Below are 18668 nucleotides of genomic sequence, written 5' to 3'. Positions count from 1 at the left end.
CCTGTTGACTGACACTCCTGGGCTAAACGTCCCAAGGCAGAGCAAGGCGGGCACTGGGGTCCCTGCAAATCTAAAATGATGCGAAGTAGGGCTCTTCTGGGGGTTCTCGGCGTAGATAACTTGCCAGAGCGTCCAAATGAAGGACAACCCTAGGAAGGGCTACCTCCAAGTAGGAATCCCAGCCCACTGCAGGTTCAGCTGAACACTATAGGGTTGCCACCCCCGCTAATCGCTGCTCCCCAGCTAAGATGCTGAATCACCAGGATGTCGAATTCAGAGGAGGTGGCATTTTCAAGGCTGTAGATAATAAATACCTGCCCCTGGGCTAGGATTCCCTTTGAGAAAAACAAGAGCTTCTGGCCACCTGCTTCTGTGGCCCCCCGTGGATGCAGGGTGACTGGTTTATTTTCCATGCAGATGCTCTTTCCCAGACTGTCGTTATCTCAAACACGACAACTAAAACAGTACATGAAGTTGTTGCCCGGGCAACATGACAAAGGGCCTCGCCCTTAGCTGCTGTATATGTAATTTGTCAAAGGCAGCTGGTGGGAAGGGAAGGACTGGCACATCGGGTCCTGCAAAGGACACTTAGGAGATGTTCTAGTTAAAGCAACTCTGTCACAGAGCAGGAGAAAAGTCATGACTTATATGATTGAAAATTCAGAAATAGGGCTAGCAAGATGGTTCAGGAGGAGGTACAGAGGCTTGCTGCCAAGCCTGACAACCTGAGTTCAATCCTCAGGACCCAAAAGGTGTTAAGAAGAAAACTAACCTTCGTGACTTCCCCTCTGACTGTGAACTGCTCATATGGCAAGTTCATGCCCACACACATACACCAAGGAAATCAGTAAACATTAAAAAAAAAATTTAAAGAAATAGTCAGAAACACCTCGCTGGGAACATAAAGGGAAAAACCTCCTACTTTTCTGTTCTCTCTGCAGAAAGATAAAGGACTCACCAAAGCCATAGAATAGTTGCATCTAAGCTTTTAAAGACCCGGAGCTTAAAGTATGCTCTAAGGTGGGGGCGGGGGGGGGGGGTAGGGGCTGGGACTAAGGCAAAAGGCAGCAGATAAAGAAAGCAGCCAGAACATTCGAGAACATTTAGGCACACACATCATAGTGGGACTTCGTAGCACGCCTATTACCGCTTCTCTCATGAATCACAACATGTCATGGTAGCATCTGCTTGTACTGTCACCAGCAACAGAGCCCAGGGGACCCACAGAGACCAAGTTCAACTCTCTCGAGATTTTGGTAGAAGCCCACATGAATCAGCCAGCTGGGAAGGGGCAGACCTAAACCCACAGCCCGTTTCTTGCTTCACCACAGTCTTCCGCTCTTCTCTGGGGCCTTCATCTCTGTGCTCTTATCTCTAAAGGACATGTAACTGAGACCAGCTTTCAAATGGTGACCCATGGGACACTGAGTCATAAGGGCCTTGGGCACCTCCACTCTCCACAGAATGACCCAGGTTCAGTCCTGCTTTTCTATTTCTTGGGCCCTCGTTGAAAATTATTTATGAGGACAATTTATTAGGGAAAAAAATCAGAAGTCATCAGTCTAAGGAGCAGGACCTTATTTATTATGAGATGTGGGTTTTGTTATGTAGCCTTCCCTGGCCTCGAACTCACAGAGATCCATCTGCCTTTGCCTCCCCAGTGCTGGGATGTAAAGATGTGTGCCATCCTACCCAGCCCACGCATTTTATTTTATTTTTGAGATTCATTATATCATATCTAATTACGTGCACATATGTGTGGGTCTGTGCACATGCGTGCAGATGCCTGAGGAATCCAGAGATGTCTGGAGTTACAGATGGTTGTGAGCAGCCCAAGATGGGTGTTGAGAATTACACTCAGGTTCTCTGTAAGAGCGCTGTGTGCTCTTAACTACTGGGCCATTTCTCCAGCTCCAGCAAATTTTATTTTTAAGGACTATTTTATCATATGCTTATGCAAGTAGTATATTCACTGAAATTAAAACACAATGCCTCTTTGCTCACACAAAGAGAGACACTAAGACAAGACATATACTGTGCATAGGGTAGCAGTTCTAAACCTGTGGGTGAGACCCCTTTGGGGGTCGCATATCAGATATCCTTCATATCAGATATTTACATTACGTTTCATAACAGCAGCAAAATTATAGCTATGAAGTAGCAATGAAATAACTTTATGGTTGGGGGTCACCACAACATGAGGAGCTGTATTAAAGGGTCGCAGCATTAGGAAGGTTGAGAACCACTTGTTTAGCATCAGAAATCGAGTGATGATGGAACAAACTGACCCAGAGGTCATCTAATCCGTCCCCAGCCCCACCCCTTACCGAGTTGGTGCCCAGGATTTGCAGGTTGGGTTTCTCCGACTCCAGCAGCTTGGCCACCATTTTAAGGAAGCTTTCCACGAAGAGGTTGATGCTCTGGCAGTGGCAGGCCATGAGCAGCTGGTCCAGCGCCTCCATGGCGATACACACGTACCTGAGGACAGAGACAAGGTGGCTTCACTCGGTCTCGCTCTCGCCTACTATTGCACCTGACTAGGGCAGTATCTGAGGGAGGAGATGCCTCTGTGGGCTGCCGGTGTCTGTGCCGTGCTTCTAACAAGCGTTCGCTCCAGCCCGGAACTGAGAATCAGGGTGAGACCGAGCTGCAAGGGTGCTTAAAAATGTTAAGGCTCCCTGGTCAAGTTCATGTGCTACATGTATAACTAAGAATGAGCCCAAAGACCAGTTCCTCCTCATCAATCCAGATCGAATGCATCTTTGAACCCGAGGAGAATATTTATAAACTCTTGATATTTTTGGTCTTAAAAAAAAAAATTTCCGAGTCAATAGAACAAATGCCTAGGAGGAATCACCTGGCTTCCTCCAGGCCCTAACTGTACTTCTTGTGGCCACCATCCAACCACAGAAAATGTGTAGTAAACTGCCTAAGCCCCAAACCAACTTGGCACATCCACACAAAGTCACAGAATCCATGGTGTCTTCTAAACCTGTGTTTTTTGTTTTTTGTTTTTGTTTTGTTTTGTTTTTCGAGACAAGGGTTTCTCTGTGTAGCTTTGTGCCTTTCCTGGAACATACTCCGTAGCCCAGGCTGGCCTCAAATTCACAGAGATCCACCTGGCTCTGCCTCCCGAGTGCTGGGATTAAAGGTGTGTGCCACCACCACCCAGCCCTAAACCTGCCTTTAAAATTTTTTTTATTTTTTAAGGTTTATTTATTTTATGCATGAATGTTTTGCCTGCATGCATGTCTGTGTGTGGTGCCTTTGGAGGCTAGAAGAGGGCATTGGACCCCCTGGAACTGAAATTACAAATGGTTGTGAGCAGCCCTGTGGGTGCTGGAGCTCAAACCTGGGTCCTCTGGAAGAGCATCCAGTGCTCTTACCTACTGAGCCATGTCTCCAGACCCTAAATCTGTTTTTAAAAACAGCCATCGGACACCAACTACTAAAAACATCCATGCACTAACTTCTGTACAAAATAGTCATTTAAAAAAAAAAAGGCTCTATACTTTGAAATCTTTTCCACTTTTATAAAATTTATTTCTTTAATCTCTATGAGCTTGAGCCAGATATTAAATCCTTGAATATTACTAAATTCAATTATTAAAGATTATGAAATAGTCATCTCTGGGTATACTAAAAAATGGATCATGTCATCCGTTTATCTATAAAGTTCTTTTTCTTGAGGGGCTAGGGTGGAACCCAGGGCTTTGCACACGCTTGTTAAGCACGCTAGCACTGAGCTACAGGCCCAGCTCTCGGTGGTGGCTTTGGAACACAAAGGCAGCATTGCCTCTTAGAATTCATTTGGTGAGTGGGAGCCCTGGCTTGGCATTCCTCCTACCCAGGATAGGCATGCCTCACCCTCCATGACCTTGACCTCCCCAGACGGGCATAGTCAGTCACAGCTAAGACACCTCCTGCAGGCCTGGCATTTCAGGGAGTTCAAGTCACCCAAGCTGGAAAAGAAAACTGGCTGGGACCCCTGCCAGAAGGGACATGCCAGAGAGGACAGGCACGGGGCGGGGGGGTGGGGTGGGGAGGCTTCCTTGTAGGGACACCTGGACATGGCCAAGTCACCAAGCACAATTAGAAAATAATGGTAGGCAAAGAGAAATTCCCCCTTTTTTTGTGGGTCATGCCAGTGTTTTTCTACTGACATCTTACCTTTAATAGAGTTTAAGCAAAATAAATAAAGGAAGGGGATGGGGTGGGTGGCAAGAGAAGATTCCAGAAGGCCTCTCAAGTTCTCAAGCATTATTGTTTTTTGGGGGATGGGGGTGGCATCTAGATTGCCCTGATAAGAGAAAAAAGGAAAAAAGAAAACCTATTCTTTATTAGAAAAAAACTTGGCTATTGAGTGATTATCACCGTAGAATTGACATAGAAATGTAAAGACATAAAGAAGCACAGGGCTTAGTTCCCTAAATATGCCAACCCTCGATGCTCCATTTCTGATCCCAATGCCAAGAATGGCACGGTTTTAATTATGAACTTGAATTTGGACCCCCCCCCCCCACAAGTGATGATCTCAGTGTTCGTCCCATTTTATCACACTACCTTGCCCCATGTGCCCTGCCTGTCAGACCTACTCTCTTAGAACAGAGCATGGGACTTTCTGGGGTACTGTTCATCAACAGGATTCCCATGATGAGGTTACCATCACAGAGATCCGAGTTCAAGGGGTCCAAAGTAATAACAGGTCTGAGAGTTCAAACTGGTTTCTGTGGGTACTTGGGGCAGAGCAGACTAGGATGGAGCTGGGCCATGGGGAGAGGTATAGGCTGCTGCCGCAGCAAACATCAGCCCCAGATATGTCGTGTGGGCTTCCCACATGGAAGATGAAGAGGACAGGATACAAGTGACCAGGAATAGACTGGGAATCTCGGGCAGCAGAGGAGGATGCTGGGTAGGTTACAACCAGAAGAAGTCAAGCTCAGGTACTGACACAGAAAGTGAATGATAGCCACAGAGGAAAATATCCAGAATGCCTGGTGCCTCCGTGGAGTTCCTGGGTAGGCTGGTTCTGCCCGGACACCTTGTTCCAGGTCAGAAGTAGCCAGAGAAACCAGAGAAAGGTCTGCAGCGCAAGAAGTGTGGGATGAGTAGGCTGGTTGCCCCACCCAGATGGAGAGGAAAGATGGACCTGGAGTCCCTGAATAAAGGGCCTCTTACTCCAGGCATTCTGTGTATTCTGTCTATTCTCAGTCCATTCCTGAATTCAACTTTCTGAGTTTTTTAGAAGCCCGAGAACAGGGAAGACAGTTTTGGTCCCAGCTAAGGAAGAGCGGGCTGACCCTCCCCATCTAGCAGAGTCTGCAGCACACTCTTCTGAAGGGTCAAACCACTCCACACCAGCTTCAGATCCCTCTAGAAACAATGTTGGGTTATCTTGGGCCAGGCTCCTCAACCTCCTTGTCTCCATCCTCGGTGCTGAGCCCTGGGCTGGGGCAGATCTGCAGACAGTGGGGACCCCAGATACTGTCTAATAAGATACCCTGCACACCGCGGTCCACGCTCGGTGCCCCCTGTGGACCTGTCTCACTCAGCACAGTCATCCCTTCCCCTGTGCCCCTGTTCCTAGGGACGCTGGGCTGATCTGGAAAGAGAATGAAAGGAAGGAGAGAAGCGTAAGAAACGCTGGGGTTTGGCTCCTTTGCCTATCACCACCCTTTATACCAACACCTTGAAGTTCGCCCATCTTCTCCCTGCTCACAGCTGACATCCTTCTGGGGCCAGACACTCAGGAATCAGCACCCCACACGGCAGTGACAGAGTGACAGTGCAGAAAGGCAGTGGTCATGAGGAGATGGCTCTGGGGTTCACAGGTCATGAGAAGGTGGTTCAAGGTTTATATCCATAGAACCAAACCATAAATAGCCACCCCTAGCCGGGCGGCGGTGACACACACCTTTAATCCCAGCACTCGGGAGGTAGAGCCAGGCGAGTCCCTGTGAATTCGAGGCCAGCCTGGTCTACAGAGCGAGATCCAGGACAGGCACCAAAACTACACAGAGAAACCCTGTCTCGAAAAACCAAGAAAAAAAAAATTAGCCGCCCCTATCATACTAGGAAGACACAGCTCCCGTCACTGATGTGAAAATGCTGCTCTTCCAAGGCCCCCATCCAGGACAAGGAAGAGGCCAGGGTGTTGGGCAGGGAGCCGCAGAAGGGCAAAGAGAAAAAGAGGATCCTAACAGGCATTTCTCCAAATGTTTATGATCAAAGTCCTCCTTCAGGCTTTAAATACCTAGACGCTGCGAGGGGCTATTTTTAACAGGATGATGCCAATTTTGAATTGTCATTCCAGGAGCAGAGGCAGGATTCGAAGAGGCTCTGTCAGCTATGGACATTTTTAATCACCAGAAACATCACTGCAGAGAGCTCGGGCAGAATCGGTATTAAATGTTTAATGCTACCGCTGGCACGGTAGCGTCTGGTTCAGTCTAGGCTAAAGCCATTTTTCCTTGCTTGAAATGTGCTCTACGGCCCATCAAGGCAATGAGTTATGTAACCGGTATGCACAAGGCGTTCATGCTCCTCCTCTGATTGAGTGGCAGCCTAATTTTATTATATAGAGCATGGTCGTGGAAACATATTAGTTCGCGTTTTTGTTTTCACATCAGAGATAGCCTGGTTTAAGATTTGCCAGAGCTGGGGGGAGAGCACATCCTTAGTATACACAAAGTCTCGGTTTGATGCCCAGCCTCCTCCCCAACCCCAGCATTTCCTGATGATCCTTGGTTTCTCAACCTGAGGACTGTTGAGCCGGTCTGTCTGGTATTGGTTATATAATAGGTGTGGTGGGCATGGCTGGGCAGTGGAAGAGACGCTAGAAGTTGAGGAGCCTGGAGGTGATTTTTTTTGTTTGTTTGATTTGGTTTTGGTTTTTTTTCAAGACAGGGTCTCACTATGTAGTCCTGGCTGTCCTGGAACTCACTCTGTAGACCAGGCTGGCCTCAAACTCATAGAGATCTGCCTGCCTCTGCCTCCTGAGTACTGGGATTAAAGGCATGTGCCACCACCACCTGGCTCTGGACTTGATTCCTTTTTTTTTTTTTTTTCCCGAGACAGGGTTTCTCTGTGTAGCTTTGCACCTTTCCTGGAACTCACTTGGTAGCCCAGGCTGGCCTCGAACTTGGGTAGCTATTTGGCCTATGAATTATGTGATCATGGCTGCAGGGCAGGAGCAAGCACAGTGCACACTGAGGTCCACTTTTCTGTTGTGGAAGTAGCACATGCCCAACAGTCAATGTGTAGGGAACAGAAAACACAATGAGACAAACGAAGTCCTCCAACTGTGCCACTCACAGATGAATGCTCTGAACACGTCGGCATATGGACTTCACTTTTTAGCCACTGAGATTTGTTGATATATATATATATATATATATATATATTTTCACTTTAAATACTTAGTACATGGCCATTAGAGTCTAAGCTTTCCTATTTTTAATATCATTAGATAGGGATCTTTATAAACTCCATTTCTATTATCTTATCATACGATACAAACCATAACTTACTGGAGTTCTCTCTTGCCAAACGCTTAGGCCATGTCTAGCTTTTCATTGTTATAAAAAGCACTATGGGCCGGGCGGTGGTGGCGCATGCCTTTAATCCCAGCACTCGGGAGGCAGAGCCAGGCGGATCTCTGTGAGTTCGAGGCCAGCCTGGGCTACCAAGTGAGTTCCAGGAAAAGGCACAAAGCTACACAGAGAAACCCTGTCTCGAAAAACCAAAAAAAAAAAAAAAAAAAAAAAAAAAAAAAAAAAAAAGCACTATGGTCTGGGCCTGGTGTCCCACATTTGTGCTCCAGTACTTATGAGAAGGAGGCAAGAGGATCCAGAGGTCCAGGTCATCCTCAGCTACATAGCTAGTTCGAAGGCAGCCTGGACAACCTGAGACTCCGTTGGTTTGGTTTGGGTTTTTTGAGACAGACAGAAAAAGACAGAAAACACTGCAAAAACCATCTCTGTGTATAAGGTAGAGGTATTGAGATGGTTTCCTTGGGAAGCCACGGACGGAAACGGGCTATAGTTTTGAAGATCTAGACACATATTTCATGACCTAGAAAATTTTAACCGATTTGTTCTCTTTCCAGAAAAGTGTGAAAATGCCTCTTTTTTTTTTGCCATTTCCTGATTAGTACTGGAATATTTACTTTTAGAAAAAAGTATATTAATGTGATAGGACGGTCCAGGAGTTTGGGCATGGACTGTATTCTGACTTATCTAGACGACGCTGGCTCTCTGATTGGACCCTTTGTAATCTTTTTCCTATGATGTCACTAGTGTGCAACCTTGAATCTTTCATCTTATTTGTTGTTAATAATTATCTTTGATGTTCAGTTTTAAAAATCTGATGGTTTTGGCCGAGTGGTGGTGGCCTACGCCTTTGATCCCTGCAGAGGCAGGTGGATCTCTATAAGTTTGAGGCCAGTCTAGTTTACAAAGCAAGTTCCAGAACAGCCAGGGCTACACAGAGAAACTCTGTCTCAAAAAACCAAATAAATAAATAAAATCTACATCAAGATTTAAATAGCTAAATGTATTGGTCATTTTAAGATTTCTTCTCTCTTTGAAACCCACATAGTCCTTTCCTCTCAGAAGATGAAGATGATAAATATCTCACTGAAGTGTATTTTTGTCTTGTTTTGAGATGGCAGCTCACATTTCCTAAGCTAGCCTTGCTCTGATGCTGGGGATGACCTAGAACTTTGGATCTTCCTGCCTCCACCTCCCGAGTGCTAGGATCACAGAGGTACTCCACTAGAGATTGAAGCCAAGGCTCCTAGGACATGCCAGACACTAGGCCACATCCCAGCCCTTTCTCTAAAGTGTGTTTTTTAGTGGACAAACCACCCCAACCTTGCCTTCTCAGAACATGGCTGGCTCCACCTCACTGCCTCAGACAGTAAGGGGAGCCAGGTTGGTGAGAAGAAGCACACTGAAAGCCAGACTGACCATGTAAGTTCTATGTGGGCACACGAGGACTCGATGATGCCAAATGAAGCCAGCATGTCCCCTTCCCAAATGTCCACAGAATCATCCAAGTTCACCTGCCTCAGGAGGAGCATGTAAACCCACCCTCCTTGGTCCTGGTCTTGTCTTCCTCAGTATATCCAATAGCTCACCCCATACTTTTTTTCTTGAAATGTTATTACACTATCTTACCCTAAAAATGTAACGTAATTTCTGAAAATCCCTTCCTTGACTTACCCATAGCGATGGCGCCCCACGTCTCGGATGAGCCTCTCTGAGAGGTAGGCACCAATGCGATCCAGCTTTTCTGGAGCCGAGAGGGCATAGAAGGTCAGCTTCTCCATGTTGGTTTTCACCAAACCATCCTGCAGAAGACAGGCAGCTTAAGATCACCATGGCCCCCCGTGCGGTGGGAAGGTTCAAGTCTGGAGCAAATACTAATTCAATTGAGCTGACATTTACAGGGTGTCTATTATACAGGGGCCGGGCATCAGGAATGTTGAAAGGATGAAAACAGCATTTCTGTCCTCCAAGCATGGGGCTGGGAAGATACCGTAATAGCATGATGCTTGCTGTGTGAGGACAAGGGTCTGAGTTCAAGTTCCCCAGAGCCTGTAAAAGCTGCACACAGCAGCTCTTGTGCCTGTAACCTAAGCACTTCCTAAGAGCTGGGTGGGCGTGGAAACGGGGCTCCCTGAGGCTCACTGTCCCCAGTTTAACCACAAGAGCAAGCTCTAGGTTCAGTGAGAGACTTGTCTCAAAACACATGGTGGAGCGTGATAAAGGAACTTGATGTCAGTCTCTGGCCTCATACATGCATTGCACACATTTGCACACAGGCATACACCCCATACATACAAATATGGACAGAGGTAGGTCTGTGCGCCTGTGTGTATATGCATTCATGTATATACATGTGGGTGTAGAGATACACACTGGTGTGGAAGAAGGACATGGTATCATTAAAGGTAGCTCAGAATTAAGGTGTGTGGATAGTCACCACTAAGACATAAAGGAGGCAATTCCTCAGCTCCTAGGGAATTCTCCAGAGAATAATAGAAACAGGATCCTCCAGCTGCCCATGCAGAATTCTCAAATATCACGGCCAATGCATCAAATCCTGACATCCTCAGACCACAATGCATAACACAGAGTGACACACAGAGTGACAGCTTGGAAGCCAAGCAGCCAGACCTCCTGCGCGATGCACAGCCAGACACCTGACAGATGCCAGAGGGAGCTGGGGAGAGACACGGGTTCCCGAGCCAAACGCTAGACAGGGGGACGTCTTCCCTAAGTGACGGGAAAACATTTCCATCAGGAGAGGGAGCAACTGAGACAGGGTGAGAAAGATGTGTCAACCGTCCAGCCACAGCCCAGCACATTCCTAACAGCCCTTCTGCACACCCAGCCTTCAAAAGAGTCGCACGTCCTCATCCTCCATGGGACAGAGCCGCTAGCCATTCTTAGGCTGTGGGCCGGGAAGAGGCGCTGCCCAAAGGCCTTCCCTAGTCAGCAGCCCATGTAGCCCCCCTTAATGTGACCCACCTCAGGATCTTCAGGGAAGATGTTGTCCACCAGCCTCTTGTATCTGGGACGAAGGGCTCCACAGCAGCCGCACACACCTGGAATGGGCGAAACAAAACAACCAAAAACCACAAAACTAGGAATGAAGCCTTCTCATGGGGCTGCAGAGACCGGGGATCCAGGACCTATGAGGAAAGAAACCAGGACTGATGGGCCAAGGGCCTTGTTTTTCTCAGGGTGGAGGTCTCCCACTGATTCCCACATGCTAAGACATTGGTCTTTTGTTTGTGTCTTTGGTTTAGGGATTGGGCAGAGTGGGGTGTTCAGAGGAAGAAGCCAGACCCCTCAGAAGAACACCTGGAGGATAAGACCTCATGGGTGGGAGCTCATGTGAAGGCCAGGTGCTGCCATGCCACCACCCTACCATTCACACACACACACACACACACACACACACACACACACACACACACACACACACACACACCATGAATTTCTGGGATCAGACTATAAAACCTACCCCTGCAGCCCATGAGTCTAGAATGTCCTGGGAGGATGAAGGCCACACGGGGAAGCGGGGTGACTGCTGCCCCTGCCCTCACTGGCTCCCAGCTCCCTATTTCCTGAGCCTCAGTCTCCTCCAGTGTCCTCTCCTGTCCACTCCCTCTGCTGAATGGTCACAACATGATGATGAATGGACAGGATCATTAACTATTAACAGACAGTGAATTTCTAAGGCTCTTGTCTGTGGCATTTGAAACTGCGTAGAAGAGCTGGGCTAGTTCTCCATGCCAGCCCTTCCCTGGTCCCCTGGCCAAACGGAAAAACCAAGAACAATGCAGCAGGGTTTTACCAAGTTAAAATTTATTCCACCGAGAAGCCCCAAATGACCCTGTTCAGGATCTCTGAGGCTGAGAAACCAATGGTGTCCGGAAATCACCAATGAAACGAACTGGTAAAATAACTTAATGTATCAAATGGAAGCATCTAGAAACTGTTCTCTTTAGCCTTCTCCCAGGCAAGACTGTCCTCCGGCTGCATCCCAGAGCCTTTGTGCCAAGAGAGGTGGGGGTGGGTAGAAAGTGGAGGGGTATCTGTTTCATAGTGGAGCCTGTCAGGGCTTGGGAAAGTCCACCCCGCAAAAATGCCCCCCTCCACCCGCCAATTACAAATGAGTTGTGTTTGCTCACGCCTTCTACTTGAAATGCAAATGTTCACTGGGAAGATGAGGGGTGACCGAGAAAAGAATGAATTGCTTTAGTGGGAATTCCTTCACCACACAAAGAGCTCTGCACGGGCCAGTGGAAGACGCTGTGAGGGAGCTCGGGCTGGGAAGTCTGGGTGGCATCCAGCCAGGAGGAGGAGACAGCCATGGTTTGGGCTTCAGGCTTCATGATCTGGGTATGTGGGAATGGATGTGAACTTGAGGAAGTGCAAGGTAGCCAGGGGCGGGGTAGCAGGGAACTACCCTCTGTGAGCCTCACCCCTGCCTCACAAGGCAGCCCTCAGTCACCGCTACCCCAGGCTCTTCTGGTCACCAGACATTTCCTGGGTTTGTCTTGGTTTCTCCTCCTTGCTCCTTCCTGGGCAAAAGCATTTAGAGCCATGTCCCGTTGGCACCCAGGATTATTTATGATGGGACATCTCCCAAGGGGACACATTCCTTCTCGGGGTCTCAAAGCCCATGGTTTAAGGCTATAGGCTACACTGTCATCTGTCTGGCCCAGCTTTTTGGACACTTTCTCCAGGTGCCCAGGTAGGACATATGGCAACTTATTAAATCTTTAGAACAACTCCATGGGGGGAGGTGTTTATTTATTCCTGTTTTTTTTTTTTGGTTTTTCGAGACAGGGTTTCTCTGTGTAGCTTTGCGCCTTTCCTGGATCTCACTCTGTAGAACAGGCTGGCCTCGAACTCACAGAGATCCGCCTGCCTCTGCCTCCCGAGTGCTGGGATTAAAGGCGTGCGCCACCACCGCCCGGCTATTTATCCCTGTTTTACAAATAAGGAAACTGAGACATGAAGAGGTTAAATGACCCGCCTAGAGCTGTACAGTGGCCAACCGGGATTTAGTCCCCCCAAATCTAGCTTCAGAGACCAAGCAGGTAACCACTGTACCAGGGCTGGGTGGGTTACATAGTTACTATGCTAGGAAAACTCAGAGCACATGTGCAAAAGGGAAATTCAAATGGGGGTGGGAGCAGGAGAGTGCACATGAGCTTGGGGCGGGGCCCGAGAAGCCGCGTTTCCACCCACGGCTAGGCAATACTGAGGCTCATTGGCATCTCTTGGAGTCTGCAAAGTGGCAGAGCATGGTGGCTAAGTAATTTAGGCTCGAGAGTCAGACAGAGATGCCTGGGCTGAAACCCCAGTTCTTCTGGTTACTTACTGCATGACCTTGAGTAATTTAACCCAAATCCACAATTCCTTCCAAATCTATGGTAATAGTTCCCAGTTAGGGGGGCCATGAGAGACACTGCATCTTTCTTAACATCCTAGAAGAGGAGACACAAAGACCAGGCAGGGCCAGACCGAGGACCGCTGTGCCCAGGCTAACAGGTATCTTTGAGCGTCATCTGAGTAACAGGCGACAATAAAGACCCACCCTGATGTCATATGCAGGACGGTACAGGGATGTCTAATCAGGGAGCTGTGTGGGTGGGCCACCCAAGACTGGTGACGCATCAAGACAGGACAAGCGAGGTCAGAGTCCAGCAAAACGTGAGTACCTCCTAGAGGCGAGAGGATAAGGTAAGAATGTGGGGTTCAGACACACAAGCAAGAAACCCAGAGTACAGGAGCGCCTCACAGAACGGGAGGAAACAGGTGCCTGTGAGTGGCCTCTAGAATGGGCCACACCCAGAAAGGCTAGGGCTGAAGTCCTGGGGGGGTCATCTGCCTGTGCGGGACCACCAAAGCTGCACTGTAATGCCCTGAAGCATCATTGCGCTGCTGGAGATGGGGAAGGCGGGGTGGGGGTGGGGGGTGGGGGGGTGGGTGGGGAGGGAGAAACCACCGAGAGAGCCTGTCATCTCTACCAGTTTTCCATGAAGCATGTCACCTTCATCCCCTCCTTATTTCCCTGCCTCTTTCCTAGGGTCCTCCAAACCCAGACACCGGAGCCTTCGGGTGGCTTGATGCTGGTCTCCGATGGATCTCATGAACGGCCCCCGAAAACTAAATTCCCATTCCCCGAGATCATCCAATTAACCAATTCACGAGCTGCCGGCGTCTGAGAAGCAGTCTTCTAGAAGGCACATGTTTTTGGTTCGGTTTTGTTTGTTTTGTTTTAAAGCCTGGAAGGTGAAGGAAATAATCCCTAACAGTAGAACCTTCTAGACATTTGGGTGTCGGGGTGTTTATACGAGAAAAACCGGCTCACAGGTGTCTGAGACCCATTCTGTTCCGTTGGGTGCTGGAGTTTTGTTTGTTCTTAAACCTTTACAGGGTTTAAAATAAGGTAGGGATGTGAAATGAAGAACCTGGTTTAGGAGGGAGGGAACACTCGGAAACAAAACAATGGTTTGGTCAGCTATTCAACACGCAGTTCACCGAGTGGTAAATATAAAGCTGTGTCGCTCGGTGCATCCCAACAGAAGAGTCAACAGGACACTCAGCTCAGGGCTTATCGGCATCTTATCTGCTTCCTTTTAGAATCTGACCAGTCACGGTCATATAGCTAGAGTGAGTTTTTCTGGAATCTCAGTCATAGGGCAGTAGGTGCTATATAGCCTCTGTATTTCCTGGGCAACCTGGAGGTAAGGGGAAGAGCAGGGATGGGAGGTTGGGGTGGGGAGTAGGGGGCGGCGCTGGGCTCAGGCCTGGCCTCTGGGACCCAAAGCAGTTAAGGGGGGTGCTGGGAAACCCACAAGCCTCTCCCTGAGTTTTCTGCCTGCCTCAGAGCAGGTGAGTTTAAAGGAGACACAATCCTGGCAAGAAAGCATTAAGAAACAACTGAGAACAGTTCATTGGCACGAGAATTCAATAGGCTTTTCTATCGTTTCTTTAATCTCGCTCCTGAGAGCACTGATTCTTAATGTTCGCACACTGAGGCGGGTGGAGATCAGCTCGTGGCCACGTGCCTATACTGTCCCTTTTAATCCTCACCCATTTTATTTCCAGGAGGGAACTGTTCTCCACCAGGGTCATCGCTCACTCTCTGGAGATGCCTGGCAGATGCAATCTCCATGCACCAAAGGCGACTCTCTAAAGGATGTTCTTGTCACCCGCCTAATCTTTTATACCTATTTTAAGGAAAGTGAAGGAAAGGTGGCCTGGCCAACTTCCTGTTTTATATATATAGTATCTCTTGACACTTGAAAATCAAGCGATGAACAGAATTTAAGAGACTGTCCAGTTACAAGGTTTCAGTGGCACCCAACAACTTGAAAATCAAGCATGGTCAGACTGTCCTGGTCCCCTCTCCTCCTTTTCCCCTAGGATTCCTCAGCCCAGATGCAAGGACTCTTCACAAGGACATTTGCATTGAAGATTCTCCCTTACAGAATGTTCTTCCCATTACTTTTTTTGGGGGAAGGGGAGCTTCGCTCATTTCTCAAGGGGGTTTCACACAACCTAACTGGGGGAGCTTCCCTTGACTCCGTTCCCTTTAAATTTCCTGCATCAATTCATCCATTTTCATAGCATGTTCTCCAAATGACTCCCTCCATCCATGTCCACATCATGTCCCCTGCAGGTAAGCTGGTCAAGGGTGGGGACAGTGTCTGCTCTAGCCCAGGACCAGCACAGGTGAAGGTTGGTAGGAGGTGCAGATACATACTTCATGAATGAAAGCCATGGCTGTGACTGAGGAAAAGTCAATGGGGTTAAACTTGTAAGCCATCAAAGACGCATTAAAGCACTTGGCAACAGTTCCATAAACGCCTGCCTTGGCCTTGGAGGCTCTGGGAAGGATCTTGGCCTTGAATTCCACAGGGCTGCCACTACCTCCGACACCCCAGTTCCAGCTCACAGCTCATGGCTCTGGGGTCCCATCTTTCTACGAAACAGGGTCTTTGAAGCAGGCATGCTGGAGACGGGGAACCGGAGGTCAGAGGGGTCTCCTACCTGCCCATGCCACGTACCCTGGCCTTCCCCGCTACCTTCTGGCCTCTGCGTGGCCCCAATGACCCCATCAGATGATCCTTTCCCTCTGAGGATGGGCACGGGCTTTAAATGCTCCTCAGGGACTGGTGTGCAGCCATGGTGAGGGCGCTGGCCCCACTCTGGGTGTTCTGGATCTGATGGCAAACAGCCCCGGCTGCTGGCAACATCATCTGGCCAACATTGTCAGCCTTGCCAACTCCTATCCATGGCAGCCTTTTCTCCTGGGCTCTGCCTGCCCCCATCCTGGGGTCTGGACCAATCTGTTCTTTTGGCCAGAACTGCCTGGGACAAGCGGGAGATGGGAACAAAAATCCCCCATACTAAACATCGCGAACTTTTCAAAATCTAGGCCTCCTCTGGTGACGACGTCTTCTCAGCCCATGTGACCTGCAGGTCCAGGACACAGGAGAGTCCATGCCCTCTGTATTCCTCGCCCCCTCACCTCACTGCCTCTGGCTCCCTCAGGCTCATCTGTAATATTTCAAACCCCAGGGTTTACCACTGGCTTTGGGCCAAGTACTTTGAAAGCATTTCACATAGAACCTGGCATGATCCTGTACGACAGAGGGAGGATCTGAGAGATTATCCTGCCCAAGATCTCACAGCACATGTCTCTTTGCCAGGAGGCTCCCTAATTCCCTCATTACTATAGCTAAGATGTATCTTCACTCCCCCCCCCCTTCCACGATCATTCTGCATTGCTCTTTGTCGCTGGATTAGAATCCCCCTGGGCGCCTGACGCTATCCTATCAATCCGGCCATCGGCCAGTCTTCTTGTTTTCACCCATTGCTGGCGTAGCCTTAAGGTGACTCTGGTTTAGTTTGCTTCCCAGCGGAAGAGTTAGCGGGGCTTCCATGTCTGCATCAACATCGCAACCCTCGCACGTAGCATTCACCCAGGGAAGCCCACTCAAGGTGGAGGTCACCCTGTCCTTCAGTCATTCTCCACGATAGGTGCTTTGTTAATTCTCTGCCTCCCAAGGCTCAGAGGCCAGACAGAACGTCCTAACAGGAACAGGGAGTGGGGCATGCAGTAAGTAAATGAGGTGACAGGGATGCTGGGTACAAGCTAGGGTGGGGGGGTGACCCTGACTCAGGACCTGGACCTCCCTGGATGCCTCCATCCCTCACACCTCTGCCAGCAGCCATCCCTCCCTGTCCCCCCCCCCCCCCGCCTCCTCCCCCCCAGCTGGAGTCTGCGCATGTGCGTACTTTGCACTGAGACACACAGGCAGAGCCCGGCCGGCCGTTCAGACTGTTATTTCAGTGATTCATCTTTTCTTCCTCTAGAAAAACTGTAAACTGCCCAGGCCTTGGGTCCTGCAACCTTGACCTCTGTACAGTATCCTGAGCACAGCAGGCCCAGAGGAAGGCTGACGTGAGGGGGACTTCACCTGCCTTTGATCGGCGTGAGACCCAGGGAAGTCCTTCCTTTCCGCTTGGCTCTCATTTTCTGTCTTAAAAACATGAGCTCCATTATCCCCATTCACACATACACACACACACACACACACACACACACACACACACACACACACACACACAAAGCCTTTTTTGCTCAAAATAGTCCATATTTATTTTCTTCTATAATCTCCCTGTAAAAACAAGGGCTAGACTTGGTCATCCCTACCAAAACAAATGGAATTAAAAAAAAAAACCAAAAAACAATTCACAATAAAGTCTAAACCCAGGGCTAACGGCACAGACAGCCCTTTCAGATGAATTGGAGGAAATGGGACAAAGTTCAGAGAGAAAGGCGCGTCACCCCCGTGTGGTACGTCCCATGAGGACCCAGCTTGTGTGAATGCTGATTAAACCCCCAGCAGCTGTGGGGCACTGGCTGGGCCATGTGGCCAGGAGAAGGAAGTTCAATATAAACACACACAGCCACCAAGGGTCCCATCCTTTAGCTGGGGACATGAGGCCCCCACAGAGTTGGTGAGTCCAAGGGTCCAGCAAACTGAAGTTATCTCTGAGTTGGATGAATCCAGAAAACCACCTAGTGAGGCCAGACGTGGATCCTCAGTGGTAGAGCATGCCATGAGAACTCAAGCCACCGCTCGGGGAGAAGCGAACCAACTTCCCTTAGCCATGGTCCCCTTTTCCCTTGCTTGAAAAAGACATCACGCTCTCGGGAACACATTTATAAGAAGTAAAAGTGAATGAAAACCCTGTAATCACATCACTCGGAGATGATGATTGACAAGGTGGGGCTTTGGCTCTAGATTTGTCTCTGTGTTTTCAAGTATTGTTAAAACACATGCATGAAATCCGGGTCCCATGGGCTACTGCTGTTGAAGCGTACTTTCTTGTACCAGGAATACCGTGACCTTCTCACTAGATATATTTTTGTTGTTGTTCCAAACTTTAATGGCTGCTTATTATTCCGTCTTTTGACCAGATGCCGATTTATTTATTTAATCATTCCCTGTTGCTCCCGATTTCTCATTACTCAGAGCGAGGCAGCCATTTGCCCTGGGTAATTAAAGCCAGGGAGCCACACAGGCAGAGCCTGGGTCCTGCTCAGTTGGCGATAAGGACATTGACGGCGACGCAGGACAGGTACACGGTTGGGAGGCACAACAGCGGGGTGCCGTCACCGGTCTTTCACCCAGGGAAGATTATGGATGGAGAAGAACAAGAGAAGGGTCAGGTGAAAATGAATTCGGGGAAGGAGTCAGGAACTGGTTTCTAGACAGACCTCACTGAAAGAAGAATTCTGCAGCAGCTGAATTCTCCCCAGGGAGGCAGCCGAGCCAGGAGCTGGCAGTAGCAGGCTGACCTTTCACGCTCCAGAGCCTCCAAGATGCTCCCCGCTTTCCCAGCCAATCTCGGTTAATCTGATTGCCACCTTAATTGAGAATGGGAATCTTAAAAGGAACGTGTCCGATTGATTTAATGTCAGGACTTCAATTCGTTACTACCTGTGGGCTTCCCCTGGGGGTTTTAGCACCACTTTCCAAACAGATAACAAATAAAACCAAACAGAATCTCTTCCAATTGTCTGACTCTTGGGACCACAGACAGTAGGAAACGTTTATCTCAGCC

At 48.9% G+C, this 18668-nt stretch overlaps 1 protein-coding gene and 1 long non-coding RNA gene across 5 annotated transcripts in view; one reads left to right on the top strand and one right to left on the bottom strand.

The window, feature by feature from the left end:
• The window catches only part of Efr3b (EFR3 homolog B), an 84097-nt gene that overhangs the window by 34850 nt on the left and 30579 nt on the right, over window positions 1-18668 (bottom strand). For 2 of the 3 annotated variants that reach the window (XM_052746016.1, XM_052746017.1), the window contains exons 2-4: window positions 10536-10612; window positions 9225-9352; window positions 2328-2478 (exon numbers count right to left, since the gene is read on the bottom strand). The exons of the other annotated variant lie outside the window; for it this stretch is intronic. In XM_052746016.1, coding sequence (XP_052601976.1) covers window positions 2328-2478; window positions 9225-9352; window positions 10536-10612 — 356 coding nt within the window. The remainder of the gene's footprint in view (window positions 1-2327; window positions 2479-9224; window positions 9353-10535; window positions 10613-18668) is intronic. 3 annotated transcript variants of the gene reach the window in all.
• Window positions 11060-15387, top strand: LOC128115399 (uncharacterized). 2 transcript variants are annotated; one of them, XR_008220147.1, is made up of 3 exons: window positions 11060-13235; window positions 13612-13781; window positions 14637-15387. It is a non-coding gene; the product is annotated as an uncharacterized LOC128115399 (long non-coding RNA). The 2 variants fall into 2 exon arrangements; XR_008220146.1 differs by having other exon boundaries at window positions 13612-15387.

The sequence above is a fragment of the Peromyscus californicus genome, unplaced genomic scaffold, assembly GCF_007827085.1.
Source record: "Peromyscus californicus insignis strain IS unplaced genomic scaffold, ASM782708v3 Scaffold_1__1_contigs__length_55948999, whole genome shotgun sequence".
In the NCBI taxonomy this organism is placed as follows: domain Eukaryota; kingdom Metazoa; phylum Chordata; class Mammalia; order Rodentia; family Cricetidae; genus Peromyscus; species Peromyscus californicus.
This window is presented reverse-complemented; position numbering and strand designations above follow the sequence as displayed.